The sequence below is a fragment of the Phoenix dactylifera genome, chromosome 7, assembly GCF_051530095.1.
Source record: "Phoenix dactylifera cultivar Ajwa chromosome 7, Ajwa_hap1_PhDact_Kaust_v1.1, whole genome shotgun sequence".
NCBI classification, from domain to species: domain Eukaryota; kingdom Viridiplantae; phylum Streptophyta; class Magnoliopsida; order Arecales; family Arecaceae; genus Phoenix; species Phoenix dactylifera.
The window spans coordinates 7341784-7369557 of NC_143196.1; the positions used below are offsets into that span (position 1 = coordinate 7341784).

A 27774-nucleotide genomic window follows, 5' to 3' on the forward strand; every position below is an offset into this window, starting at 1 on the left:
CTTTCGGCTAGAGGGCTTCTTTGCTTTGTGTTGTTTTATCCGAGAAGAATTTCGGTTACAACGACTGAGCGTCGCTCGCCTTCTCCATCTTCGATCAGAGCAGCCGACCACCGAGCTCTCTAGCAACATTATGCTTCTTGCCATTGTGCCTAGGGCAGTCAATTCTCAACAACAACAAATTCTTTTATGATTTATATTGTCATGCTCTTTTTAAAAGAATGAACTTTTTGATCTTCTATTTAGAGAAACACTATGTTGGACAAACAAATCCCATATACGAGCGTCATACTTCGTCTTGGTTAGGTGAGATTTTAATTCAGGGAATGCCATTTGAATACTAATATGGTTTTATAACCCGTGCTGCTAAGTTCCAACCTTGCGCCAGAAAGTCAAGCACCGGCGGCACTCTTGTCGTCATCTTGCTGTCATTTTGCACGCGGACACGACAACTAAGACAAGTCCTCAAGACTCTCAAACTCACATGGCCTCCATATCCAATTATTTAAGCCATCATACTCTTGACAACAAGTCCAGTCCAGTCCCTCGCTCTACTAGCGCAGTATCTCTTCTCCTCCCTCAAAAGAAACGCATCTCTACAGCAGAGAAATGGATGACCAGAAAGCCAAGGCACCAGCAATTTCTGATCCTCCTCCCAATCAAACTTTAGCCTTGGAGAAGCCAAAGAAGCCTCCAAGAAACAAATACGCTTTGGCCTGTGCCACGCTTGCTTCGATGACCTCAATCCTCTTGGGTTATGGCAAGAATACTAGCTCTCTTAAGTGTGACGGTTATGAAGTCAGCAGCAGTATTTTGCCGTTTCTATTACTAGTCTTTTCTAATTCTTCTACTACTTGTCTACAGATGGAGCGGTGATGAGTGGTGCTTCTGTTTTCATTCAAAAATACCTGAAAATAAATGATACCCAGGTCGAAATCCTCGCCGGCATCATCAGCCCGTTCGCCCTCGTCGGCTCCATCGCCGCAGGCCGGACCTCCGACTGGATTGGCCGCCGCTACACAATTATCTTCGCGGCTGCCATCTTCTTCGCCGGGGCCCTTCTAATGGGCCTCGCCCCAAACTACGCCATCCTCATGGTCGGCCGCCTTGTTGCCGGCGTTGGCGTCGGCTACGCTCTCATGATCGCCCCCGTCTACACCGCCGAGATCGCCCCCACCTCGTCCCGCGGCTTCCTCACGTCCTTCCCGGAGGTATTCATCAACACCGGCGTCCTCCTCGGCTACGTCTCCAACTTCGCCTTTGCCAAGCTGCCGGATCGCCTCAACTGGCGCATTATGTTCTGCGTGGGTGCGGTGCCGCCGATCTTCCTAGCCATTGCTGTCCTCGCCATGCCCGAGTCGCCCCGGTGGCTCGTCATGCAGGGCCGGCTTGGCGAGGCCAAACGGGTCCTCGCCAAGACCTCGGACACGCCGGAGGAAGCCCAACTCCGGCTCCTGGAGATCAAAGAGGCCGCTGGAATACCCGAAAACTGTAACGACGAAGTCGTCGCAGTATCGAAGAAAAACCATGGCGAGGGCGTGTGGAAAGACCTGCTTCTCCGACCGACACCGTCGGTGCGCCGTATACTGATCGCCGCCATCGGACTGCAGTTCTTCCAGCAGGCTTCAGGCATCGACTCGGTGGTGTTGTACAGTCCTCGAGTGTTTGAGATGGCCGGGCTGAAGTCGGATACCAATTCCTTAGGCGCCACGGTGGCCGTCGGGTTCATGAAGACGGCGGCGATCTTGGTGGCGACGTTCTTGCTGGACCGTGTCGGGCGGCGGCCGTTGCTCCTAAGCAGCGCCGGAGGAATGGTTATTTCTCTCGTGATTCTTGCTTCCAGTTTGTCAGTTATCGAACACCATCCTCACGAGAAGCTGACATGGGCGGCGGCGATGTCGATCGCGTCGGTGCTGACCTTCGTCGGCTCGTTCTCCATTGGCCTCGGGCCGATCGCGTGGGTGTACACCTCGGAGATCTTTCCGCTGAGGCTGAGGGCGCAGGGAGCGAGCTTGGGGACGGCCACCAACAGGATTGTGAGCGGGGTGATCACCATGACGTTTATATCGCTCTACAAGACGATTACCATAGCTGGGAGCTTCTTTCTTTATGCCGGGATTGCGGCGGCCGGGTGGATCTTCTTTTATTTCTTCTTGCCGGAGACGAGGGGAAGGAGTCTGGAGGACATGGAGGTGCTCTTCGGTAAGAAGCCGGAGGGTGGAGAAGAAGAGAAGAAGAAGGGTGAGGCGGAAGTAGTGCACCGAGGTGGAGAAGATAGCAATGCGAAGACTGAGGTTTAACGCAATTACTCTCTAATTACTTTGTTACTTGAACATTGCGAACAAGAATCATGATTAAAGAAAAATAAAACCGTAAAGCACTTGATGCAGGGTGCTTTATGTTCCATTTTATTAGTTTCCTTTCAGCTGATGCTAGAAAATGATTGTAATTAGCTCATCAAGTTCGGCTTGTTTGTTGTCCAGCCGAGCTCACAGCAACTCATATAATTATGATAATTAAAATGATATAATTATACATGCATACATACATATTAAGCTGAATCTGTGTTAAGTTAAATCTAGCTAGTTCCAACTTGGGTCATTTGTTAATTGATCGAGATAAACGTGAGCCATATCTCATGGTGAAGATGAGCTAGTTCACGAGTGGCTTCCTCTGTTTGACGGTGGTCTGGCAAAGGAGCCAAGCAATCCTGAGTAGGTTAAATCGTGTGAAGAACAGATTAGTAAGGAGCCAGCCAAGAAAGAGGACAGCGGTCGATGGGAAGGTTTAGGCTGGCTTGGTTGGGCTGGCAAGTTGATGTGATTTCTGGACGGAGACTCGTTAATCATTTAGAGAACTGGGGCTCACCAAAAAATCAAAAAAGGTGGAGCATTGCATCATTGCTGTTGTCGAACATTTTCCTAACCATTGTGGTCCCCTTTTTTTCACGTCCTTGGACGTTTTCCTAACCATAGGGGTCGCTTTTTTCATATCAAAAAAGTTGAAAAAATAATAAAAGAATGCCCCCTTCTCTAGAGTAAATCATGTGGCCGGTGGATCCTAGTGAGTGTCATCCAAGTCCGTCAGATTCTTTGTCTTCGAATATTGGCCCATGGCCTGACCCAGATGGGATCAGATATTGTCCAAGAGCCAGCCCATGTGCAACCCCCAAACCTGATTAATAATGTTGGCTTAATAACATATCTTTACCGGATATTAGTGTATATTTCGATGATTTTAAGCTAATTATCTGTGGGAAATATTGAGTTTGAGAAATTTGATGGACGCTTAAGATATTAAGTAATTTGTATGGATGGAGCAGAACGAGATTGTTTAACTTATGTTTAGGCTGGAGGAGAGTCATCCTTTTTTATGTAATGCATGTGTGCGGACTAAGATTTTGTTTGGCATTAGTATAAGTAGTAGAGCTTTTGTCTCTAGAATTTTAGATAGTGGAGCATTTAATAAAAAGTTATTTATTATTTGGTAACTATATTCGTTAAGTACTGTGAAGTTTTAATACATACTTGGTATTCTAATATTTTGGAATGATTTGAAAATTTGAAGGATTATTTTGAAAATTATTAAAGATGACAACATGTATGTGAGAATCTTCCAAACTTAAGGGGTCAAAATATAATTTTTTTTCTTTTTTTTTTTCTGTTGCAAGACTATTTGCCCTTTTTGCAGAGTAACATTTAGTTTTCATGTGATTTTTTCGCACTCCTGAAAGTATCAAAAGACTAGGCCTCTATATCTACAAGAAGACATTAAAAAAAAAAAAAAAAGACTCTTAACACTTCGATATCCATTCCTTATTTCTTTCTCAATCTAGCCGGCCATGGTTATTAACCTCGACCTTTCCCTTCTTTATCTAATCTTATTCTCACATTATTCCTTCTCACCTACGCCCATTCCCAAACCCCTCTCTATCTTCTTCTACTTCCCTTCCTCGAATGGCTACGTATCGATCTATCCTTTTTTTTCCAAGGATTCCTTGGTTTACCAAATTTTGCTTTAGTGAAAACTTTTCTAGTTAGGATTTCTAAGCTCTAGTAAGGTCTGTAATAGTATAATTTTAGGGATCACGTAACAATTTGCATCATTCATAATATTTTTTTTTATTAGCGTGATTCTGTATCGACTCATACTATTTTTTTTTTATTAGCATGATCTTGCTAGAGTGATTTTAGGAATCACATAACAATTTGTATCAGTCGATAATATTTTTCATTGTTAATATGATTCTATATCTATTTATATTATTTTTCTTGCATGAAGTCTATACACAAATATATATAACTCCGAGATGTACCGAATATGATGGAACAGAAAAATAAAATTATTTTTCTCTCTCATTTTTTTTTAAAAAAATATTTTAACATGGTATCAGAGCCACTGATCACCTAATCTATCTCCACCATCTATTCCGCCTTTGTTATGGCTATCATTACTATGTCTAGAAGTTTTGAAGATCCCTATTGCCGATCTATTGATCTCTGTTTTCGGATGAATCAACATCCAAAAATTTTCTATTTTTTGATGGATCTGCAGATCCTCTATTTTCCAATAAATCAATATTGATTTAATTAGTAGATCTGCATATCCTCTATTTCTATTAGATTAATACCCAAAGATCCTTTGTTTTCTATGGGTCCGTATCTCCTCTCCACCGCTTTTCTCTTCAATATCAGATCTTCAGTTGTCTCTCCTCACCGTCGCTCGGCTTCTTTCTCTCTATCTTCGATTTTATTTGCTGCTTCTAGCACCTTCACCATCCAGTTAGAGGTCTCTTGCTTCTCTTCCATGGTGCTTTCGTATACGAGAATCATTGACCTTCGGTTGCCTTCTTTTCAAGCTTTATCCTTGCTGCAACTATCATCTTCTATATATTTTATCACTGCCAACTCATCAAACAAGTCAATTAACCACATCGACAAACATGTCAATTTGTCACATCGATTAGACATATCAGCCTGTCATATCAGCTTTTGAGTGGTTATGTCAATTTCTAATCCGCTACATTAGCCTCCAAGCTACTATAGTAGCTTGTGTTCTATCAAATCAGGCTTTATGCTGCCATGTTAGCTTTTGATCTACTATTATGTCAGTCTTTGAGTTACTATGTCAGCTTCTAGTTTATCATGTCAACTTTTGAGCTACTACTCTAGCTCTTTATCTAGTATGTCAGTATTTTGTTACATTCGTGATCCAGTTTTCAAACTTAAGTTGGCGCCTATAGTACCATCTTGAGTTTGAGGGAGAATGTTAGTATAATTTTAGGAGTCACGTAACAACCTACATTGCCCGTAATATTTTTCTTTATTAGCATGATTCTGTATTAACCTATATTATTTTTTTTTATTAACATGATCTTGTTAGTGTGATTTTAGGGATCATATAACAACTTGTATCAGTGAGTAATATTTACCATTGTTAGTGTGAATCTATATCATTTTATATTATTTTTTTGTATGGAATTTGTATACAAATATATATAACCCCGAGATGCACCAAATATGACAGAATAGAGATCTCGCTCGTTGTCTTTTGTTTTTCTCTTCTTCTGCAAATATTTTAACAGTTTGCATTTTCTTCCCCCTTTCTAATGAGGTAATTAGAGAGGAATCACTTAGTTACATGCATGAATAGCTACAACCCAAAATACTAGCAAGTTAAAGTCGATAAAGCAACAGGCAAAGGAAAATCATCTTTCCAACCTATGTTAATTCACCTCGTGTAGCAAGTTTTGCAGCTCACACTGCTGCTTGACTCCCTTTTCAGCAAATATATGTACAACTAAACATAGATTAAAGATATAGGCAAACACTAAAGATACAATCATATATGCATGGCTAGCTAGTGGAAGACTGCCTCTTATTTATACAAGAAATTGTGTTGAGTCGCCTTCTAGTTAAATAGCATTCGCCTATAGATTCTGAATGGCTAATGCATTTTACTTTCCTACAACGACATGCTTAGAGATGTTGCCAAGTAAGCATCCATGTCTTGCAGTCGACCTTGATGGTAATGAACAACAAATGTACCCTCTAGCCCTATCAAATTTCTCCTCAAGCACACCAATATGAGAGGGATACCATCTTACTAAAGAAGCAAGTCTTTAAGATTGGGTCAGAGTGGTGCCATGAGAGGGGTTACAGCTAAGGCTGCAAATGGGTCGGGTCGACCCGGGACCCGACCCGACCCGACCCGCTTTAGACCCGACCCGACCCGAATTTTAGGACCCGCGGGGCCGGGTCGGGTCCTAAATTTAGACCCGAACTATTTTTCGGGTCGGATCGGGTCCACCCAATCTTGATCCGAGACCCGACCCGACCCGTTACTATATAAAGGCTTAAAGCTAAATCCCTAAACCGGTAAACCCTTCGGCCTTCCTCTCTTTTCGATCCCGTATTTCCGTGTGGTGTGGCCGACGGCCGTGCCCTAGATCTCGATCGCCTTCCAGCCTTCCTCTCCTTTTCGATCCCGTGCGGCCGTGCCCACTGCCCAGCAGCCCAGGTGCCCTGGATCTTGAGCGCCTTCCTCTCTTTTTCGATCCCGTGCGATCGTGCCCAGGTGCCCCGTGCCCTAGATCTTGAGCTGCGGCGGCGGAGAAGAGTAGACCGCTTCCGTGTGGCCGTGCCCGACTTCCGGCTCTCCAGTCTCCAGTCCGCGGATCTCCCCCTTGGCCTCTCCCCATTCTTCAGCGTCCCAAGGACCTTGCTGTACGCCTGTACCAGGTGCTAGTCGCCTTTGTCCTCTATATTTTTCATCCTGATATCTTGCAAATCGTTTCCAAAATATTTTGCTAATGCTATTCTTGTTCTATTATGATAATGGATAAGTAGATCTTGAGCTGCGGCGGCGGAGAAGAGAAGACAGCTTCTGTGCCCGGTGCGGCGGTGCCCTAGATCTCCCGACTTCCGGCTCCCCATTCCGCGGATCTCCCTCTCCCCATTCTTCGTCGTCCCAAGGTATGTCCCTCCTATGTATTTTTTTTAGCATAGGCCGGGAGGAGGTTCCGGCGAGGGGGGCTTGTCTTGTAACAGGGCAACGAGGCTGGACTTGATGTTGGGACTTGGGACCGAACTAGTGCAGCAGCGCTGAATATGGGATTATCTCAAGAAAACAGTACGAGTATCTTTGAGGAAAGATAATGATTTATTGATTTAATTGAAAGAATCAGGATGACTGTTAGTCTGTTACTGCATGGGCTGGCCGAATATCATTTTGGTTCTCACCTGGTCTTCATTTTTATGTGCACTATATTTTAAGTTTCTTAGTGCTTTAGTAATCATATTTACCTCCATTTTATAACTATTTAAAAGATGCTTTAGTTATATGAAGTACGCTTTAGTTATATGAAGTCTGTAGTGTCACTTTGTCAGTAATTTTGAATAGTTAACTACATGACATGGCATTTACTTCAGCTTTTAGGAATACTGAAATGTTGTTCATAGCTTAAATTTTGTAAATAAACTGATCATGATTTTTTTATGCATGCAATAACATGATAGACATTATAAAGCTTAGATTATATGCATCTATAAAGTTGCATTTTATGCTCATACATTTTTATTGATTTCTATGCAAAATAGGTTAATGTCTACGATGGATAGCAATGAAAATATGGCTGAAGTTTCAAGTGTACTTCGTTGTGGTAGTTCTCAAGCTATAGAGCCTTCTAATACAGATAGCTCTAAAACGAACAAAAGAAAGAGATCGGAGATATGGAATCACTATTGTGAGGTACAAAACCAAAAGGACAAGGCTAAATGCAATTATTGTCGTTTTATTTTTTCAGCTGATCCAAAAAATGGGACAAGTCATCTTCACAAGCATACTAATATTTGTAAGGCAAAAAAATTTCATGATAAGAAACAGAAAATATTAATAGGCACTGTGACTTCGAAAGATGGTGTTCCGTTGAACGAATTAGTTCCCTATTCATTTGATCAGGAAAGAAGTCGTGAGGACCTTGCAAGGATGGTAATTCTACAAGAGATGCCATTTACAACAGTTGAACATCCAGCCTTTCAGATGTTTATTAGGAACCTTAGACCAGAATTTCATATTGTTTCAAGGACAACATTGTCTTCTGATTGCTTTAAAACTTATGAAAAGGAAAAACGAAGACTTGAAGATTTGTTCAAGACGAACTGTGGAAGAATCAGCTTAACATCGGACATGTGGACATCAAATCAAACATTGGGATATATGTGTCTGACTGCACATTACATCACTAATGATTGGAAACTGAAAAAGCATATTATCAATTTTAAGTTGGTTCCTTCACCACACACAGGCTTAGTCATTAGTGATGCTATAGCTAACTGTATTTTATCTTGGAATATTGAGAAAAGGTTGGGTTCAATCACTCTTGATAATTTGTCAGCAAATACAGTTGTAGCAACAGAACTTCAAAAACAATTTAGAAAAGATTTACTTTTGGATGGTAAATTCTTTCATGTGCGTTGTTGTGCACATATTCTTAATTTGATTGTGAAGGATGGGTTGAAGGTAGTGGAGGGTGCTATTCATAGGATCCGTGAGGCTGTTAAATATATAAAATCATCTCAAGGAAGGTTGGAATTGTTTATGGGAATTGTGAAACAGTTCAAGATGAATGGTAAGAAAAGGATATGCATAGATGTACCTACTCGTTGGAATTCTACATATCTCATGTTAAATGATGCTATAGAATTCAAGGATGTATTTATGCGACTTGTGGCCCGGGATCCTAATTTTGATAATGCGCCAACTGAGGAAGATTGGTCTCAAGGCATTATTATTTGTAACTTCTTAAAGGTTTTTCATCTTATAACTGAAGTTTTTTCACAAACAAAAAATCCAACTGCAAATTTGTATTTCTATGAAATTTGGAGAATCAATATGCTCTTGATTGAAGAATCTAGAAGTTCAAATGCAGTTGTGATGATGATGGCTTTAAAGATGCAAGAAAAATTTGACAAGTATTGGAAGGAATGCTCTCACATTCTTGCTGTAGGGGTTGTTCTTGATCCAAGACATAAGATGAATCTTATTATTTATTGCTTTCACACAATCCATGGTAATGGTGATCGTGCTTCATTTGAGATCAACAAAGTGCGTGAAGTTCTTCAAACTTTTTATGATAATTATGCAATTTTATATGGCACAAATGTCTCTCTTGTTCAAGTGGATGAGAGGGTGTCTACATCCCAAGGTGGAAGAGATGAGAATCGTTTTATGCATGGCTATAAAGAATTCATCCACGGAGTACAAGTTACCCAACCATCGAAGTCAGAATTAGAGACCTATTTGGAAGAGAAGGTATTTTACGATCTCTAATTTGGATGCTTACATTAAATTATTAGTCAATAATTCTAATAAAAATGACTTGCTATTTAATTTTTTGGAGCAGGTTCATCCATTAGAAGATCAAAATTTTGACATTCTACAGTATTGGAAATTCAATGAATCAAAATATCCAATATTGTCTAGGATGGTACGTGATATCTTGGCAATTCCCGTTTCTACCGTTGCATCTGAGTCTGCCTTCAGCACTGCTGGCAGGGTTTTGGATGATTTTCGTAGCAGTCTATCTCCGAATACGGTTGAGGTATTGATATGCGCACAAGATTGGCTTCGAGATAGCTTGCCTCATCTTGCAGGTTCAATTTCTACAACATTCATAAATTTTATCATGTACCAGCTGTACTAGTGCTTAGAAACTTTGAGATTTTTAATTTCGTATTTTTTTCATTTGTAGATATTCCACCTCCTCATACAAAATACAAGGTTGAAGATTACGAAACTGTTGTTGATATTAATACCGATGATTAGCTTATGCTGGTAAGTAGTAACAATCATCTTTATTATTATGTTGACATTTGAATTCTCTAATTTGCATCATCTCACGTTGCTTCTTTGAGTTATGCAGGATGGTGGTAATCTATCTTAACTGATGTTCTTGATTGTTTCTGCCGTGCGGGTGATCCTTTAGCTGTGGTCGAATGGATAAAGAAAATTGTGGTTCATTATACATGTTCTTAGTTATGTAATTCTACAATTCACTGAATATGATGTTGATGCTATGATGCATCCTTTAGGTGGGTCTGCTTTCTATTTTAGATTTTTATCAGATGATGAACTCAAGGCTGTGATTGGTATTCTTCATCCTTTAGAATGGCTCAGTATTACAATCTTAGATGGAAAAAATTGAATGTGTATATTCTGTGTTTGCTGCATATAGCTAAAACTTTATCTATGAAATGTCATCCAATAACTGCGTCTCACACCTACTTCATATCATTGAATTCTGTTTCACTTGACATTTTTGTTTCAGGTTTTCGTATGCTTTGGTAACTCAGTTGCCTCAACCCGCTTCTTGCTGCAAGATGAGTTCAACATACAAACGACTCAGTGCGATAACTGCATTATTGTACTTATATCTTCTCTCTGTTTCAAAGCTATCAATTTCTTGTGCTGAACCTGTGCTTTGTGCTTGTTTATGTACCCTTCAGCCTAGTTTTTATCTTGTTGCTCGACATATTTACCGTTATTAACAGATTTCATCAACCGTAACAAAATGAAACACACATTCAAGATTTTTGGACTTCTCTATGCAGACTTGACTGGGGATGTAACATGCCATTCTAAAATAGTGGACTGTGCTTGATGGTTCTATAGTATCTTGTATTCTGAAACTGATTAGAACACCCACATTGATACAAAGTTCATCAAGCTGGATGCTGAAGTTAGTCTACACTAACCCTTTGCATTTGTGTTGAAATTTGCAAACAAGAGACTAATTGCTTGGGTACTTGATGCAGAATGCGCCCTTCTTTGTGACAAAATTAGCAGTCAAAACTCTGCCTTGCATCATATTGTTCAAGTGAGGGCTCCTTGTCTTTCACTTCGCATCTTCACTTAGTACATTTTATAATGTTGGATAAATCACTATCATCTCTCTTGAGGGCCAAACTTTCTGCATTTTATTATCGCTTCATATGGTTGACTGTGCTCTGACACATCTAACGGCAATTATCCCAGAAATGGTGTTGCCTTCGACAGGCTGATTGGGTTTCAAGATCTTGGCAGCAAAGATGATTTTACCATGAGTGCCTTGGAGAATCTTCTGAAAAGAAAAGGTAACTATCCTTCCTTTGATGATCTTTTGTATGACTTATCTTGTGAGATACATAAAAATAATAAAAAGCCCCCCAAAAAAATTTCAGGCATCATAGATGAAAGGAAAGGAGGTGACAATGATGAAGATGCAGACGATGATACTGACAGTTACAAACACAGGAACATCAGGTCTTCTACAATTCAGGATTCTGATTCAGACTGAGCAGACAGCAATACCACAATTTTCTTATCTTAATGTCTATCTTGACCATATACTCTGAGAAAAGTACTTTTGCACATCCGCTAGGGGTTCTTGAACCCACAAATTCCAGCAAACAAGCAGGGCTTCAGATCATCTATGATATGTACTGATGCACAACCTTTCTTATTTTATCTTTCTAAAGATTGTTGTTTTTTCTTGTTCATGGTGCCACATTTCTGGTTGGTTATTGAAACTATATTCTTTTACTGCTCGGTTTTTAGCTGATTTGGAAGTCCAGAGCTGCTTCTGCTCGTTAAATCCAGATGAAGAACGGAATAACTTAGAAGTCTTGCACATTTTTCGCCACAGTCAATTTAACACAATTTATGTTCTTGATAACCCATTCCATTTGCTCACGAGGATGGGTTACGTTTTGGTTGCACAACCTTTCTTATTTTATCTCCATCCAGGTGTCCTTCCTGTTCTTCTGTCCAGACTTAAGATTGCCAACCTATTTTCTTGGCTGTTTTTAGCTTGATGTGTTGTTCAAGAGAAAACATCTCATGGACCCGACCGGACCCGATTGGATCCGGATCCGACCCGACCCGAATGACCTGACGGGGTCGGCATCGACCCGACCCGACCCGACCCGAATTTCAACCGGGTCGGGTCTGGGTCCAAAATTAGGACCCGAACAAAAAACCGGGTCGGGTCGGGGTCACTCAGGACCCGACCCGACCCGACCCATTTGCAGCCCTAGTTACAGCATAATGAGCCTTGAGGGAAACCAATTTGTAATAGTAAAGAGGGAAACTATTACTATCAATGGCTTGCAGCCACACTCATTGCCTCCCTTGCATAAACCCGCAATGGTGCAGAGGAAGGATAGTTAAAGAAAAGAACTTGCAAATCTTTAGACAATGCATGACATCAAGTGCAAGTGAGGTGACACAGTTATGTACTACTACTACTCAAAGCTGTAGCTAGATGACCACGAGCCAAACACCACAAGAAAAATTGAAACATTTGGTGCACTTGCACTATCCAAACCAAATTCAAATGTGGTTCAATGGATGTGTGGTCTGCATCATTTTTTGAATGGCTGATTTGCTACAAATTGGAGATTGCAATTTGATTTGCCCCGATTGCCTACTTTTAGGCTGGACTGGCCTTGTGAGCCTTATTTCCTCCTCCTCTTTGACTAACCTTCCTTTCGAGTCACACTAATCTTCATCATTATAATATGTGGAAATATTTCCGCAAAGATGAGCGATGAGGACAAGGAGATTATGGAGGAAGAGACAACATGGGTATCTCTCCAATGTGGAGATTTTAGAGACATGGATCACAGTTGCAAGATCACTAGAAGGATGTGGGAGACCGAGAGAATTGATTCTTTAGTTCTAATCAATGTTATTGATCTAGTCAAAGTTTATCCAAACTGCCTAGCCTATATCTATAACTATTTTTTGTTGGAAAATAGTTCACTTGATGTAAAACTATCTGCTTGTTGTACTTCCATTTTAACCACATGCGGATTGCATGAGCAATTCTGTTTTGTGCTTATCTTTTTATATAAGGCATCTATAAATTCTCCTTCGGCATGGAGAGATTTAAATCCTGTCGCTGACATAGTATCAGAAGCATGACTGATCCTATTTTGATCCTATGGCTCTTTTGCATCTATTCTTTTCTCTTTTCTCCTCAATATTTTCATTCTTTGTTGTGTTTGCATATTCTACATGTTCTACTACTTTTGTAGACTACTGCATTTGCTTCTCGTGCTCTGCTGTGACTTCGACTTCTTCTCCAAAATGGTGCATCAGCTTCTTAGACTAGATAAATAATATTGGAAGTCCATTGCTTGTCCTACCTATACTAGAAATCTATTTCTAGTTTGTATTTATCTCTTATTCTAATTTTTTTGTTAGAATAGTTTATCTTTTATTGTTGGCCTATTTTAGTTAAGTTGAGCCTTAGGCATAATATTTTTGAGTTTGTTTTTAAGTTGAAGTGGGATAGTGATGTTTTCAAGATCTAGTGGGAGATGGTGACGTAGTTGAGAGAGAGTTTAGTGAGATATCTTTTGTGGTAAGAAAGAGGTTATGAGATCAAAGGCTTGAGGGTTCTTTGCGAGAGGAGCCAAACTGATTGTTTTGGCATTTATTTCTTTTTAAATAAATTTATTTTTTCTCTCTATAACCTTTTTTCACTATTGTTGCTTGATTTTTTTAGTATTTGTTCTAGTTCTTAGGTCGGCATGGCCGACCTACTTCAGATAGTGTATCGTTCTATATGATGTCAATGGAAAAAATATTTTTTTTTTGAATAAACCAACATGCTATACACATGCCAATAAAAACTCATGGTTGGCTTTAAGCCTGTGTCTATTCCTATTGCTACAAGCTCCCATTTGTCCCTCCATTTTGGTGATCCTATAGGTAATCCTACTCGATATTGTAGCATTGTCAGAGCACTTTAGTATCTTACCTTAACACGACCTAATATTACCTTTGTTGTTAATCATATTTGTCAGTTTATGCATTGCCCTACTATTCCCTAGTGGCAAACGGTCAAACATATTCATCGTTACTTGAAACACACTATTCACCATGGCCTCTTGACGACTAGGTCTTCTTTCCTACAACTTCATGCCTCCTTTGATCCCAATTAGGCTAGGAACCCAGATGATTGTCACTCTATCAGCGGATTTTCTATGTTTCTTGGTCCTAATCTCATTTTTCAGAGTGCCAAGAAATAATGCATTGTTGTTCGCTCCAATATTGAATCTAAATATAAAGGGTTAGCCAATGCTACCATCGATCTCATCTGGATCCAACATTTGCTTCATTAACTTGGTGTCTACCTCCATGATTCACCAGTTCTCCAGTGTGACAATCTTAGCGTTGTCTTTCTCACCACTAATCCAACATTCTATGCCTGCACCAAACATGCTGAGATTGATTTTCATTTTGTTCGTAAACATGTGGCTCGCCAACAACTTCGAATTTGTTTTATTTCCTATGCAGATCATTACAAAGGGTCTCTCCGCTTAACGCTTCACTTCTTTTTTATCCAAGCTCATGGTTCGTGAGTTGGCCCATTAACTTGTAAGAGCGTATTGACCTAGTTAGGGTTTATCTCAACCGTGTGGCCTATGCCAACAACTTCTTTTTTTGTTGTTCTGCTTATTGTAAAAATGTCTGCTCATTGTGTTTCCATTTTAACCACATGCAGATTGCACGAGCAATTCCATTTTGTACTTATCTTTTTAAATATGCATCTACAAACTCTCTTTCAACATGAAGAGAATCAAATCCCATCGTTGTCCAATATTTTAAAAACTAGACCAATCGGGTTGAACCGGTGGAATTGTCAACTGATTGGCATCTGAGCTAGATAACCGCTTAAACCTGGATTGCCACAAAAATTGGTGCATTTTATAAGATTTATTTTAGACAACCATTGAACCACCATCTTGTTCAAATCATCTGGGTTCAAGGGAACCAACCAATTTTCAAACCGAATAAAACTTTATCATTTAGGTAATTAGGATTTGATTGAATACTTTATGTTTGTCACTTTGCTTTGCTTCTTCCCTCTTTGAACAAGACTCTTCTCTCTAGTATCGACATGAATTTTTGGATGGTCGATGGAAAGCAGCAAGAACCTTCCTCAATAAGCATCACACCTCGAGCTAAGGCTTGAGCCCTCTCCCTCTTTTTCTTTCTTCTCTCTAGTAGCCACTCCCTTGTTTTCTCTCTTTCGCTCCCTTCATCATTCTCACCTTGAAGCTTGGTGATAGGCAAAAGATAGCAGCAAGGAACCCTCCCTTTCTCTCTTCCCCCTCGCCTTAGTCACCCACGCCAAACATCGTGGTATGTCGGCAAGCATCAACAAGTAGGTTCTTCTTGCTCTCTCTCTCTCTATATCTCTCTCTCTCTGTCACCCTCTCTAACTCCACCATGTTTACTAGATCATGGTACCAGACCAACAATTGCCAACAATTTGTCCCTTCCCTCCCCTTTTCTTTCTCTCTCTCCCTCCCCCCACCTTCCCACCTTTTCCCTTCCCCACTGGCCACCCTAAGTCTCTTCTAAGCCTTCAGTTCCTCACAATCATAGTAGTAACAACCTGATAACTATAACGATGCGGTCCGCTATCCCTCTCCCCACCCTTTACTTTCAAAATTTTTTACATCAATATGAAAGTCTAATTCTCACACTCTTAATGCCCTCCCCTTCCTGAACTCCCTTGCCAATGACGGCGGCGACGTCATCTCCCACCACTCTTCACTGCAATAGGCCTCCCCTCCTTGGTCGTACCTTTCCTCATCAAATGCCAAAAGCTTCTTCCGTCCACTTGCTACTAATCTTCTGTTTGATTTATTGCAATAGGACTGCAGTTTTATTGTGTCTCATCGAACATTATGGTTGCCTAAAAAGGTCCAATTTTACTCTATAAAAAATTGAGAAAAAGAGGAATCCTAGAACTTTTAGAGACATGAGTTGTCTATGAGCAACTAAGTATTTTTAAAAATGATACTAACAAATTTCAATTTATGTAAGCAAGTTTTATGAAAAGCTTGAGAAGGTTCCTCATGAAACTTTTTACATTCCATGAAATATCAATTTTCCAAAATTCATTTGTTAAACAACCTAAAACTATTTCAACAATGCATGCATATTTTATTTCATACTTTTCTAAATATATATATATATATGATTTTTAAATTTAAAATATAAATAATTAATAATTAATATATTAGATGGAATGGGTTGACTTAGATTGATCCAACGGATGATTTAATGATCCTTGACCAAGCATCTTTTTCAAGTTACTAGTCGTTCCAATTTTTAAAGTAGTGTGTCAAATATAATAATAAATATCATAAATGGCTCGAATTGAGTCTTTATTCTTTTTATTAAGAGAGTTAACACAGATACATAAATTTTATTCGTCAAGCAATATATGCTGCAGAGACAGAATGGTACCTACGAAAAGGCAAAACTAGCTTGCTAAGATGTGCAAAGTATAATCTTGTCTCATAAGAAAAAATAAAAAAATAATAAATAACTAGATTGGGCCATCTTGAACGATTTTTCTAGTTACTATTCTTATTCAAAATGTCTTATTCTATTATTTTGCTTGAAATATTTTAGTATAGGTTATTTAGAAGTGTAAAAGTTTTTTTTTTAAAAAAAATAAAAAGCTAAACTAAAACCAACCCTAGCCAACAAAATTTGGAAAAAAAAACAAAACAAAACAAAATTGACTTCTGCCCAATGGGAGAAGGATCATGTGCGCCTTTGGGTGTCGATAAGGCAACACAATCTGGCCCGTTTTGAGCCCAAAAATTTGGAGCATCATACCACAGCCCAGTACTTCCTGGTCTTCAGAATGCTGCTGGATACCCTTGCATCGAAACCCTAGTTCGTGTTTTAGGCCTCCAAGGGGGGAGCCCTTTTTAAACCCCTGCCGAACGCCGCAGCCTCCCATTCCTCTCCCTCTCCTTCTTCCTGTGTTTCTTTTTCTCCATCAAAAATCTCGATTCTTCTTTCGTGTATCTATTTCTCTTTCTTCTTCTTCTTCTCCTTCTAATCTTTTGCACTCTCGATGACGAGATTCGAAGCAGACGGGCGGTCAGAAACTGATGCCATGTTGAATGTCTGCAATCTCTGCCTTCCTTGTTGTTTCAAGGAGCGCAGCTGAGAGATCGGTATTTCCTTCTTTTTTTTCTCTTAACTTTTCTTATTTAATTTCATATAAAGTGTTTGTTGATATGCTATGATGAGGATGCCGAAAATTTTCTATGTCTGGACATCTGAGATCTATTTTGTGTCTTTGATTAAATACGCATCTTCTGAGCTATCGATTGACACCACTTTTTAATCTTGTAATAGTTTTTTTTTTTTTTTGGTTATATAAGCTTTGTAGCAAAGGAATTGCACCAGTTACTCTCTTCTCAGATGGTTTATTCTTTGTCTGGGAAGATATAACGGGTGCAGAGAGCTAAATGGTTGGCTTACCAGCCCAATGCATAATACTTGGTTGCTCTGGTGTCAAATGGTCCACTCGAAATTCCTATTTTTTGCAGCAAAAAATTCATGTATTAAGAACAAAAATTTGTTAAGTTGGCAAGTGATGTGATTGCGAAATCTTATCCTACACACCGAAATGTCGTGTGGACTAAAACTCCGCTTATTATCTGATGCCCCTTTTCTAACTACCGCACTTTTGAGTCATGTTTTCATTAGTTTTACTCGGTATGCTAACATTTTTACAAGATTGCAAGCTTTGGAATTTGTTTAGGATTCTGGAGGGATGGCAATTCATGCAAATATCTTATCCTACACACTGAAGTGGTTGTGTGGACTTACGCTCCGCTTATTATCTGATGCCATATATGATTGTCCATTTGGAATATTGGATCAAAAGTTCTCTTCTATAGTTGTTTTTGCAACGGATTATTCTTCTATTTTTTTTTAACTTTTTATCGATTTTAGCCTTGTCTTCATCATTTGAGTCTTGTTAAGTGTTTCAGAACTGTGTTTCTCCAGAAACAATCTCCGATTATTAAATTGTTCATTAATGCACACTTGCTGTTTAGTTATTAGTTTATAGTCATCTCTTAGTTGGCAGATCCTAGCCGCAAGAAAAGCTCTTTTCATGTCCGGATTTTTTTTTGGGTAAAATTCTACAAAAAGTTTATTTTTTAAGTTGGAAATCTCTATCTTAAGATAGAGAGAGATTTGAAGAAAAATTGGTTAGCAGGTACCTCTTGGCATCATTTCTCCTCCCCTTGTTTAACCATCTAAATTAGACACTCCTTTCTCTGCTTTCTCTCCAAACATTTTTATTGGAAACTACATTGTTGGTGGGCAGTTATCAGCCATTGAATCTTGATGGTTGTGATGGATTGGTAGCAATCTCCCTCATGAGTTTGTATAACATTTATATATTTTTCTGGTTAATAATTAGGTTACTGCATATGGATTATGAAAAGCTTGAGGGATCTATCCTTAATATTTACGTTGCACTTCTTTTTTGTGCGCGTGCTTTGTTTTAACAAAGTAACCATTCTTTGCCATTCTTTGAGGTTTGATTTTTCAACTGTGATGACGAAGCTGAATTATAGGTCTTGGCATATGAGGCTGCTCTATGATTTGATTATTTCTTCTGAGCACACTTATGCTTTTGCATTTGATTATACTTTTGTATTTGTTTGTGTACTTTTATTTAGGGTGCTGAAAAATGGAAAAAGGACTAGTGCCCTTGTGCTTAGAGTGTTGTTTTATTGTCGTTAGTTTTATTTCACTTGGTTTTGGTTTATGATGTTGTCTTTGTATAGGGAAACAAAGGTAAACTAAAGAATTGAAAATACTTGCTCGCCTTCTAACTGCAGTTGAATTTTTGTTTGAGCCACATTTTGTCTGAGTCGGTTTCTTTTTTTTTTTGTTTCTGTTTATCTGTTCTACTCCAGCCCCCTGCACTCGCACATAGCATGTGCTGAAAACTAATTACATAGCTTAAAAAGACTAATTACTGAATGCGAGTCCATGGACCATTAGCAGACCAAAGATTACTAATTGTTACTAGAAACTCCTGTCTTAGTATTTTCCTTGGGCGCATGTTATTCCACGCATCTGCGCATGAGGCGCGCTAGGTCTCTTATTGAGACCAATTCACAACTTTCTCTTCCACGACTGGTACCATTTTTCTGTCACTCTACCTGTCTTTTTGTGGTCCTTTCTTCACTCCTATGATGAGGGAGATCTCTCTTGGCATGCCGATTCTCCAGGGACGAAGCTGAGCACTCAAAGCATAAGGGTGGGTTTTTCAGTTATTATTAATGTGCTCTTCCAACACCGGTCATTTGAAAGCAGGTGTTTCATAAGGGAAACAAAGGCATAAGGCCCTTCCATCTTTCATCATCATCCCAATGTCATGAATCAAGGGGTGGTTTGTATTGTCACCCCTCGACCCCCTCTGAATCCACCTGATAACCGTGGCTGAGTCGCCCTCTAGAATGATCGAACTGGTGCATGATGCAGACCTGCCCAGACAGCTCGCAGCTTTGCCCTTGGAATCGATGTGTCAAACAACAGCCACATGTTGCCACTAGGGGTGGCAATCGGGTCGGGTCAGACATAAACAGGTCGGGTCAGATACAGATCGGATCAGAAAATCATAAACTTGAACTTGACCTGTTTATTAAACAGGTCAGAAATTACAACCTGAACCTAACTTGTTTATTAAACAGGTAACCCGACCCGACCCGTTTAACTTGTTTAATAAACAGTTAACCTGTTTGCCCAACCCATCCTAACCTGATCTGTTTAACCTGTTTGTCCAATCCGACCCGACCTGTTTAACCTGTTTGCAGTAATTAAGAAAATTAGTTGAAAAAAGATTGCTTGCCCCTTTTTGTTGCCTTTAGGCTTTAATTTTTGTTTCCTTTAGCAAAGTATATCACATCTGAACAATATGCATGGTTACCAACATAGATATAGGACTGCCTGCATCTTAAACTTTCTTCTAAACTTCTATGTCTTTTTTGTTCACTTTTTCTTGGCATACCAAAAGCACTAGAATAAATTAGCTCTAGCATGCAACAGAATGTTAAACATGTGCAGACATTAGACATTGCAAATGTTTGGAAGTGATAATCTGCAGAGTTGAGTTAGTAACTGCAGCTTAAATAAAAGGAGAACATCATTGCAGCAAAGTGCAAAAGAGTGCACATATGACACAAGGTTTGAAACCTTTTACATATATCTGTAATTCTGTATAGGAATTTTCATAAGTCAAACCATGTAGCAACATCATGGTCTGAGAGATAATAATAAGAATGGCCACGAAGCAGTAGTGCCTCCAAATTATCTTCATCTTGTTTAAGTATGTATCCAGTCTCTGAAATAGCACTTGAGTAGTCTTTCAATGTTAACAACAATTTCACCTTGAGAATTTTTGCCAGCAAAGGACATGCTTCACTGAAGTAAGGTTGCAGCTTATTGGTACAATCTCTATCTAATTTAACAAGCACAGACAAACATCGGTAATCCATAAATGGTACCCGTAAGCATCCTGGAGAAAAGACAAGGACAATTTTGTCAATATAATCCAAAGCTTTTGAAAATCATGAAAGGCATCTGAGATACATGAGAGGTTAGTGAAGCAACAAATGTAAATCATGAAAAGCATCTGAGATACATGAGAGGTTAGTGAAGCAACAAATGTAAATCATAAGATTTAGAGGCACAGAAAGTGCTGAAACAACAATATGCAGTAGAGACCCATGGAACACAGTTTAGTTTGCTTTATGAGCAGAAGCAACTCACATAATATGATAGAAGAAAGAAATGTAGTGGACCAGTAATATACAGAACCTACCCCAGTGACACTAGCACATAGCATGTAATCCACACCAGAATCTTAGAAACAAAGTGACCAAACATAACAAGTTAAATTGATTTGACCGAGGGACACAAATGGCCTAACAAACAAACAGCATAACAAGCCTAAATTACAATAGTATAACCACAATGAATCAAGAAAACAACAAAGATAAAAAATGAAAACAACAAGACACAACAATAACTAAGGCGACACTTATCCATAAAATTGAGATGGTCTCTGTTAATGCAATAAGGAGCAATCCTTCAGCAAAATCTATGCATGGAAGAGGTCCAAAAGACAGAAAAAGAAAAGATTTCACAGAAGGAATTACTATTATAATATTATCTGCAAGACACAAAGAATAAACCAAAGGCCAAACTTAAGAACTTTCTCGGCGGAAAAAGGAGCCAAATTTAACAACAACCAACAAAACCAACCTCCACAAATACAAGTTTCAAAGACCACGCATGTTGAAGAAAAATCGACCAGCAACCACAAGGCGGTATGGAATTTCATTGATCTCTGCTCTCAAGGAATAAACAAAGCAGTACTTCAAATCAAACAACAGATAATGTTCTCACATGGTTGATAGGTCAGCTAAAGGATTTAGTGCTATCCTTGGGATAGCAATATGCTCAAGAAAATCCCGTATGACACTTAAATAATATCAAATGGAAATTAAAACCCCGTCTTGTTCTTATGCTACCAAATCTCTGAAAATTCCAAACAGTGCCAGGCAAAAAGCACACCTTTTACCAAATTAGTATTACAGTGCGGACATTCACAAACATGAGGTAGATGATAAGCTTATTTAAGATCCAAGTAAATGGACTTGTTTTCGGCAATAAGAGAGATCCAGCTAATTCCAGGAGCTTCCATCTGAAAGCCAGCAAATATATTATTAATTTAATAAAAAGAAGTCGATGAATAGGATCAGCATTTTTAAAAAAAAAAACAGTATCTTGGTCATTTTATCAAGTTGTCAAAAAAAAAAAAAGCAAATAGTCGATCTTCTTAAATCTTTTCTGAATGCTACTATATGGATTTTAAACCTGGGTAAAAAAATAAGTAACATTGCAATATTGCATATAAAAAGAGAGAGAAAGAAAATCGAAGATTTAACTCCGGAAAATGGATGGATGAAATCACCTCTCCTATCCAAGAAACGGTTCTCAACTCTATTTTCTGGGCCGATCCCCCATCCGATCTGACGATCCTAGGGTTCCAAGCTCTCACTCTACCGAAGAAAGAAGTCGGAATCGGAGAACACCGAGGACCAGAAGAGCAACAACTTCACAAAGAAGGAAAAAAGGTAACGAAGCTCTCACTTCATCGGAAGAACTGCTGATCCAAAAGAAAATCTTTAAAACCTTGTGAATAAAAATCTAAATCAAGTGAGAAATCCTTGCGAAACTTACTTAACCTAGATCGATTGAAACCAAAAACAAAAGAAAAGGAAAATAAAAAATTAGGGCAGTAGCGAAATTATGAGAACATTAAAATACTAACCACGACGATCTTCCCCTCCTCCTAACCGCGGCGATCTTCCCCTCCTCTCGGACTCGCGTGCTCGGTGCTTCCAACTCCAAGCCCTCGCACGACACGGCCGCATGGCTGCACAGCGCACGGGGAATAGAAAAGGGTTAGGGACCTAGGATTTGTGAGGATTCCTAGTGATTATAAACCACCTGATCTTATATGGACGGCAGCAGCTCAATTACAATCTAAACGGGTTAAACGGGTCAAGACATTTAAAACCCGTATCCGACCCAATTAATAAACAGGTTAAACGGGTCAACCTATTTACGACCCGAACCTGTTTTGGCCAAATCCGAACCTGTTTATGGCGGGTCGAACGCGGGTCGGGTTGGTGGGTCGGGTCATATTTTGACACCCCTAGTTACCACCATCCTGGAGTGCGGGCCTCATATGACAAAACCTACATCGTCCTGCGTATTGCTATCCAACATCGATCTGTCGAAATTAACCTTGAGGAAACTTGGGGGTGGGCACTCTCAGGTGAAAAACACCATCTGAGGAGGTGTTCCGAGCTGTCAAAGGTCTATCTGTAGAAAGGATGGGCCTGAGCTTCGTGGCCTGTGCTCGAGTAAGCTCCGCAAGAAACTTCGGTGACACCCTGCGCTCACCAAGAGTACGAGTGTTCCTTGCCAGCCAAATCTAATTAGTTATGCAAGTCGCTCTAATAGCCTCCTGACAAGTCCTCGAACTGGCCAGCCACTGTCGTATCACCTAAAAGAACTGTAGCCTCGCGTCCAAGCCTCCTGCAGGATTCCGGTCCACTGCCATGTTGACCTCACCCATGTACACTAGAAAAGCACATGGTCCACCGACTTCTCAGCTGCACACGTCCCACACTCTGTGGGGATCCTCCAACCACGCCTGCTCGGCACTGCTCTCGTCGGAAGGTGGTCCCAAAACATCTTCCATAAGAAGAGGGCTACCCGCGGGTGGAGTCCAGACTTCCAGATCCAAGTACAATCCGGCCCCCGCTCATGCTCTGGCTGGATAACACGAGAGAGGTCTTCTAGCCTGACACTGGCCCAGCTCGAGGTACCCCATACCCTAACATCCAGCCCTGCACATCCTGGTAACAGAAGTGACCGGATCCTCGCAGCTAGGTGTACCCCAAAAGCTACCGAAGTCTAGCCTCATCCCACTCTGCTCCATTTGCTACTAGGAGGTCGCAAACTCATAGCTCCTCTACTGCCTCTGTATCAACCATGATCGGTCAACACCTCAGAGAAAGGGTGTCCATCCATGGCTCGCTGGTTACATCAATGCTTCGACCGTCACCTATCAACTACCTGGTGTTGCCGATGCGGTCAGCAGGTACCTTTCAATCTCGCACCATATGAAAGAAACTAGGCGACCCCTTCGTGCCACCTCTAGGATCCCTCGACCATATCTAGCTGCCATCATCTGACTCCAAAGACTATGTGGCTCAAGCATAAACTAAACCGCATGCCGAGCGATGAAAGCCTCGTGCCTCTCCAGAATAGACTGCACCCCCAGACCACTCTCGCTGGTAGGAAAGCAAACCTACTCCCAAGCCACCAGATGCACTCCGTGGCCTCCACTGTGTGTCCTCCATAAGAAGCTCCGAAGAAGACACTCGATTTTCAACAAGATCATCTTCGGCACCACAGTATTGGCCATGAGATATATTGGTATGGATCCCAACACTGATCTGATCAAAGTCAATCTCCCCATCATGGATAAGGAAGACGCCCTTCATCCCTCCAACCTACTCTGGACCTGCTACACCAGGCCCGAATACTCTGCCACTCGTAGCCGCTGGCCAATGATGGGAAATCTCAGGTAGGTCAGCGTCCCCTCCTGCTCCGGTATCTGCAGTATCCCTCGAATTTCCTGTCGAACTCTGGTCTTCATGCTGGGGCTGAAAGTGATAGCTGACTTCAGAAAGTTCACTCTCTGGCCAGACGTCGCGCAGTAGTCCGCCACCACCCTGCGAAGAACCCGTGCCTCAGCAACTCGTGCCCTGGTCAGGAGAAAGCAATCATCAGCAAAAAATAAGTGGGAGAGAGGTCGAGCCCCTGGTGCTGGAATATAGGCCTCCAGCTTTCGGCTGGCGCAGACTCTCTGCAAAGCACGTGACAAAATATCAGCACAGATAATAAACAAATATGGGGATAAAGGACATCCCTGTTGCAACCCCATGGTGGATTTGAAGAACGATGAAGGTGTGTGGATCTCGTTTCTTTTCCTATCAGCGAGTTCCAAGTATTTTGTTGCCAGTGCTATGGGTTTTGGCGCTAATCCCAGCCCTCACTTACCCACAAAACAAAATTAAAAAAAAACTCATATCACAAGATAAAATATTTCAAGATTATAGGCGAGAATCGCAAGCCTTTTTAGCAATATGCTTTCCATTATTTTAAGATGCTTCAATGTTGCTTAATAAATTGATGTATGGAAAATTTAATCGGATAGGTAATGACAAGTTTTTACTCGAAGATGGCATTTTTAGCAATATGTTTTTCTGTTGCCGTAGAATTCGAATCGGGGTTGGAGCGTAGCTTGAAATGATAGGGTTGGTTGAAACCGAGCTGGACAAAGAGATGTGTTGGAGTTGGACTCCTTTAGATTGGCTTGCAAAAAGTTCGTTTGTCGGAGAGTGTCCAGCATAGGACCCTTCACTAGTGGTCAAGTGGTGGTAAGTAGTATGGCCTTGCGTTGATGGCCTACGGCATTGATCGTGCATCGAATGTAAAACTGTTGCAACATCCTGTTGCTGTCAGGACTGATAATCTTTGTTGGCACATATCGATTAGCTCCTTGGTCAGAAGCGAAATTGCTCACCACGATTGGTTGGCTCTTTGGTTGGGATAGAAGTCACCTATCTCGGTTAGTATCAAGGTTGTTGAGATTGTCTAGTCCGAGGGTGAAGTGTCTAATATTTCTTCCATCACTCCCTCCCACTCACTTTTGAGGTCGAGTTACATTCTAGTTCGGGCGATGGAGGTCAAGTTGTTATCATGATCGAGGATAGGGCTGTTATCATGAGGCAATAAATGTATCGATTGGCCTTCTTAAAGCGTCACAGGATATAGACTATTTTGGAGTGCAATTAATGCAGGGCTATTTTGAGACGCCATTACTCTGGTGATTTGGTGAATCGGTCGCACCGTATCCCAAGCTGACACATGCCTCAATTTGCTTAGGTAGCTAAACTGATGCTTTGATTAGCACCGTTCACACCTCTATATGTGGGTGGCATCTTCCTTTAATTTATACTTTCTGCTTCATTTGTTTCTCCGCTCAAACCCTGAAGTGTCAAAGCTTCCCGTGTGGTACTCTGGCGAAGTTTCTTATCTTCGGCTTGAGCATCCTTCTCATTCTCTGATTTCTAGTAGTTATCTATTTTCTGGCTGCTTGACCTTCTTCTTTTGTCTTCTTCTTCACTTCCTTGTCTCTCTCTTTATTTTCTCTACCACCATGAACAGAGATGAGGTTATCGCCTCAAAGGGGACTTGTTGTTAGGTCATTCTTCGCAGGCTTGGTAATTCCAATTCGACGAAATGAAAGGTAGGCACTACTATTTCATACGAAGAAGAGGAGCAGGGAGTTGTCTCTTTTTCAACAGGGTAGGAAGAACAGGAGGTTCAGCCTGTTTATCTAGCTCAATGTAACAATTAAGTTCAGCCTGTTTATCTAGCTTAAAAAGAGCCGGTTGAAGAGAGTTCTAACTATTATTATATCATGGGTATTGGGATATCTCTAATTAAATCTTTCGGCTGAATAATTTGAAGATCTGGCATTCTCCACCGACCTCTGTGGGAAAGCAAAGTGCCCCTATTTAGTAAGGCGCCCTCCCTTTCCGCGAATTGGCAAGAAGGTTAGCCCTAGGTGAGGATGCGCTTCTCAATCCTCCGACTCAAACCAAGATGGTTAGCACATTGCATGAAGACTGAGCTCGAGGTCCGATCGAACCCAAACTGCAAGGTGTCTATCCTCGCATAAGAGGAAATGGACCTCCCTCAAGCCTAGCATTTCATTCCTTTCTAATCTTATCTTCATTTTTTCAGCTCTTGCTGCCATCAAGATCGACCTCGTGTTAATCTGTCAAAAGAGGAAGATGAATAAGAGATTAGCTATGCCTGTCGAGAGTAAGCCCCCCCGAGGGAAAGGGTTGAAGGGGGAGTCCTCCTTAGCCCCCACTACCAAAGCGACCATCAAGGTCACTGGCGATGCCTCGGTTCCTGATGTCTCCCTCGACATCCCTATACTATGAGGGAACTGTGGAGCTCGACCTCGAGGTCGAGATTGTATCGCTGATCAGGTCGGCTCCTCCGGAGGGGGTCGTCCTCACCCAACTATCTGCTATTGTTACATCTCCACGCCGATCGCCCCCGAGGCTCGTGGCTTTGCATGGTCAGGTTCGAGCTCTTCAGCTCCCAAGGAAGACCCTTCATCTCCGGCCCACTCCTCTAAAACCTACTTCCTGAGGTGGGCAATCAAGAGTCCAATTCAGCTTTGGTGACCCCTTGGGTGGTGAAGGAGATGGTTTGAGCTATGCTATTCTCGACTGACAAAGAGATAGTGCGCTTCGGTGGCACCAGTGTCTTCAACGAGGCCTCACCACTGTCATCCGGTTAAGCTTCTGACCTGCAAACCTTCATTAAGTTGTTCACTTCAGCTACTAATCCTTATTATTCTTTTCAACATGCCCATAAGATCAGCTATGTGTATGAGTTTATCACGATGCTCTCGAAGCGTAGCTCGAAGATCAAGGTGAGGTGTGAGGCTGTTGAGGAGCGGGCCCAGCATGAAGAGCTAGGTTGCCCGAGGTGCTTGGGACCTCGGCAAGACTACCAACGATAGTGTTGATGACTCCAGCAATCGGGCGGTTATCGGGGGTTGTAGATTAGAGGCCGAGGCAGGCGCTTCTTGGTCATGCCAGGCATGGACGTATTGGTCCAACCATCCATGTCGGATGAGCGTCTCAATCTCATCCTTAAGCTGGAGACACTCCTTAGTGTCATAGTCATGGTCCCGATAGAAGCAATAGTACTTCTAGTCCCTCTTGAACATCGGGGTCTTTATCTGATGCGGAGGGTGCAGATAGCCTCAGCCATCGATCTCCATAATGATCTGAGCCTCTAGGGCAGTGAGGGAGTGTACCTTTCAAATTTCTGAGAGAGGCTCTTCGGTTGTCGTGAGCCCCTTTCACGCCAAGGTGAAGTACCCCTCGACTCTTTTCGCTCCTTGCGCCCCCTCTTGCCTTTATAAGAAGATCTCCTACCATCAGACTCACGATGAGAGTTCATGGCTTTCTCTGCATTGGCATCCTTGTTTGTTTTCACTAACATTTCAGCAAAGTATTCGAGTAAGCGCTTCTCCAAGGAGAAGAGGAAGCGCGATGGCCAAAAGCCGCCCTTCATCGTCGATATTGCCACAGACTGATACAAGTCACGAACTTGCAATGTGTTGCCCAGATAGACAACCCAAGAGGGGGGGTGAATTAGGTTTTAAAATAATTATTGCAATTAAAAGGTTTGTGGATAACTAATTAATACTTTTTG

General features: G+C 41.0%; 3 protein-coding genes, 1 long non-coding RNA gene and 2 other non-coding genes across 9 annotated transcripts; all 6 read left to right on the plus strand.

Moving 5' to 3' along the window:
• The first annotated feature begins 505 nt into the window (after positions 1 to 505).
• LOC103714788 (polyol transporter 5-like) lies at positions 506 to 2538 on the plus strand. Its single transcript, XM_008802196.6, has 2 exons — positions 506 to 757; positions 862 to 2538. Exons 1-2 carry the CDS (start codon positions 607 to 609, stop codon positions 2295 to 2297), a joined length of 1587 nt encoding a protein of 528 aa, XP_008800418.4. The 5' UTR covers positions 506 to 606; the 3' UTR covers positions 2298 to 2538.
• A 3872-nt stretch (positions 2539 to 6410) lies between these two features.
• On the plus strand, positions 6411 to 10005 carry LOC148714151 (zinc finger BED domain-containing protein RICESLEEPER 2-like). Of its 4 annotated transcripts, none has more exons than XM_089924249.1 (6): positions 6411 to 6737; positions 6846 to 7746; positions 7957 to 9309; positions 9401 to 9650; positions 9749 to 9831; positions 9920 to 10005. In XM_089924249.1, the coding sequence occupies exons 2-5, from the start codon at positions 7585 to 7587 to the stop codon at positions 9820 to 9822; spliced, it is 1839 nt and encodes a 612-aa protein (XP_089780375.1). In that variant the 5' UTR covers positions 6411 to 6737; positions 6846 to 7584; the 3' UTR covers positions 9823 to 9831; positions 9920 to 10005. The 4 variants fall into 4 exon arrangements, with proteins under 4 accessions (XP_089780375.1, XP_089780374.1, XP_089780373.1 ...); XM_089924248.1 differs by having other exon boundaries at positions 6846 to 6971; positions 7596 to 9309; XM_089924247.1 differs by having other exon boundaries at positions 6846 to 9309.
• A 182-nt stretch (positions 10006 to 10187) lies between these two features.
• On the plus strand, positions 10188 to 11489 carry LOC148714152 (thioredoxin domain-containing protein PLP3A-like). The gene is made up of 6 exons (XM_089924117.1): positions 10188 to 10205; positions 10325 to 10420; positions 10694 to 10735; positions 10812 to 10873; positions 11032 to 11129; positions 11217 to 11489. Exons 1-6 carry the CDS (start codon positions 10188 to 10190, stop codon positions 11330 to 11332), a joined length of 432 nt encoding a protein of 143 aa, XP_089780243.1. The 3' UTR covers positions 11333 to 11489.
• Positions 11490 to 16653: 5164 nt separating this feature from the next.
• LOC120111058 (uncharacterized) lies at positions 16654 to 26754 on the plus strand. The gene is made up of 2 exons (XR_005512187.3): positions 16654 to 20479; positions 20532 to 26754. It is a non-coding gene; the product is annotated as an uncharacterized LOC120111058 (long non-coding RNA).
• Positions 17445 to 17530, plus strand: LOC120111249 (small nucleolar RNA R16). The gene has a single exon (XR_005512326.2). It is a non-coding gene; the product is annotated as a small nucleolar RNA R16 (small nucleolar RNA).
• Positions 17635 to 17716, plus strand: LOC120111251 (small nucleolar RNA R16). Its single transcript, XR_005512327.3, has one exon. It is a non-coding gene; the product is annotated as a small nucleolar RNA R16 (small nucleolar RNA).
• Positions 26755 to 27774: the final 1020 nt, after the last annotated feature.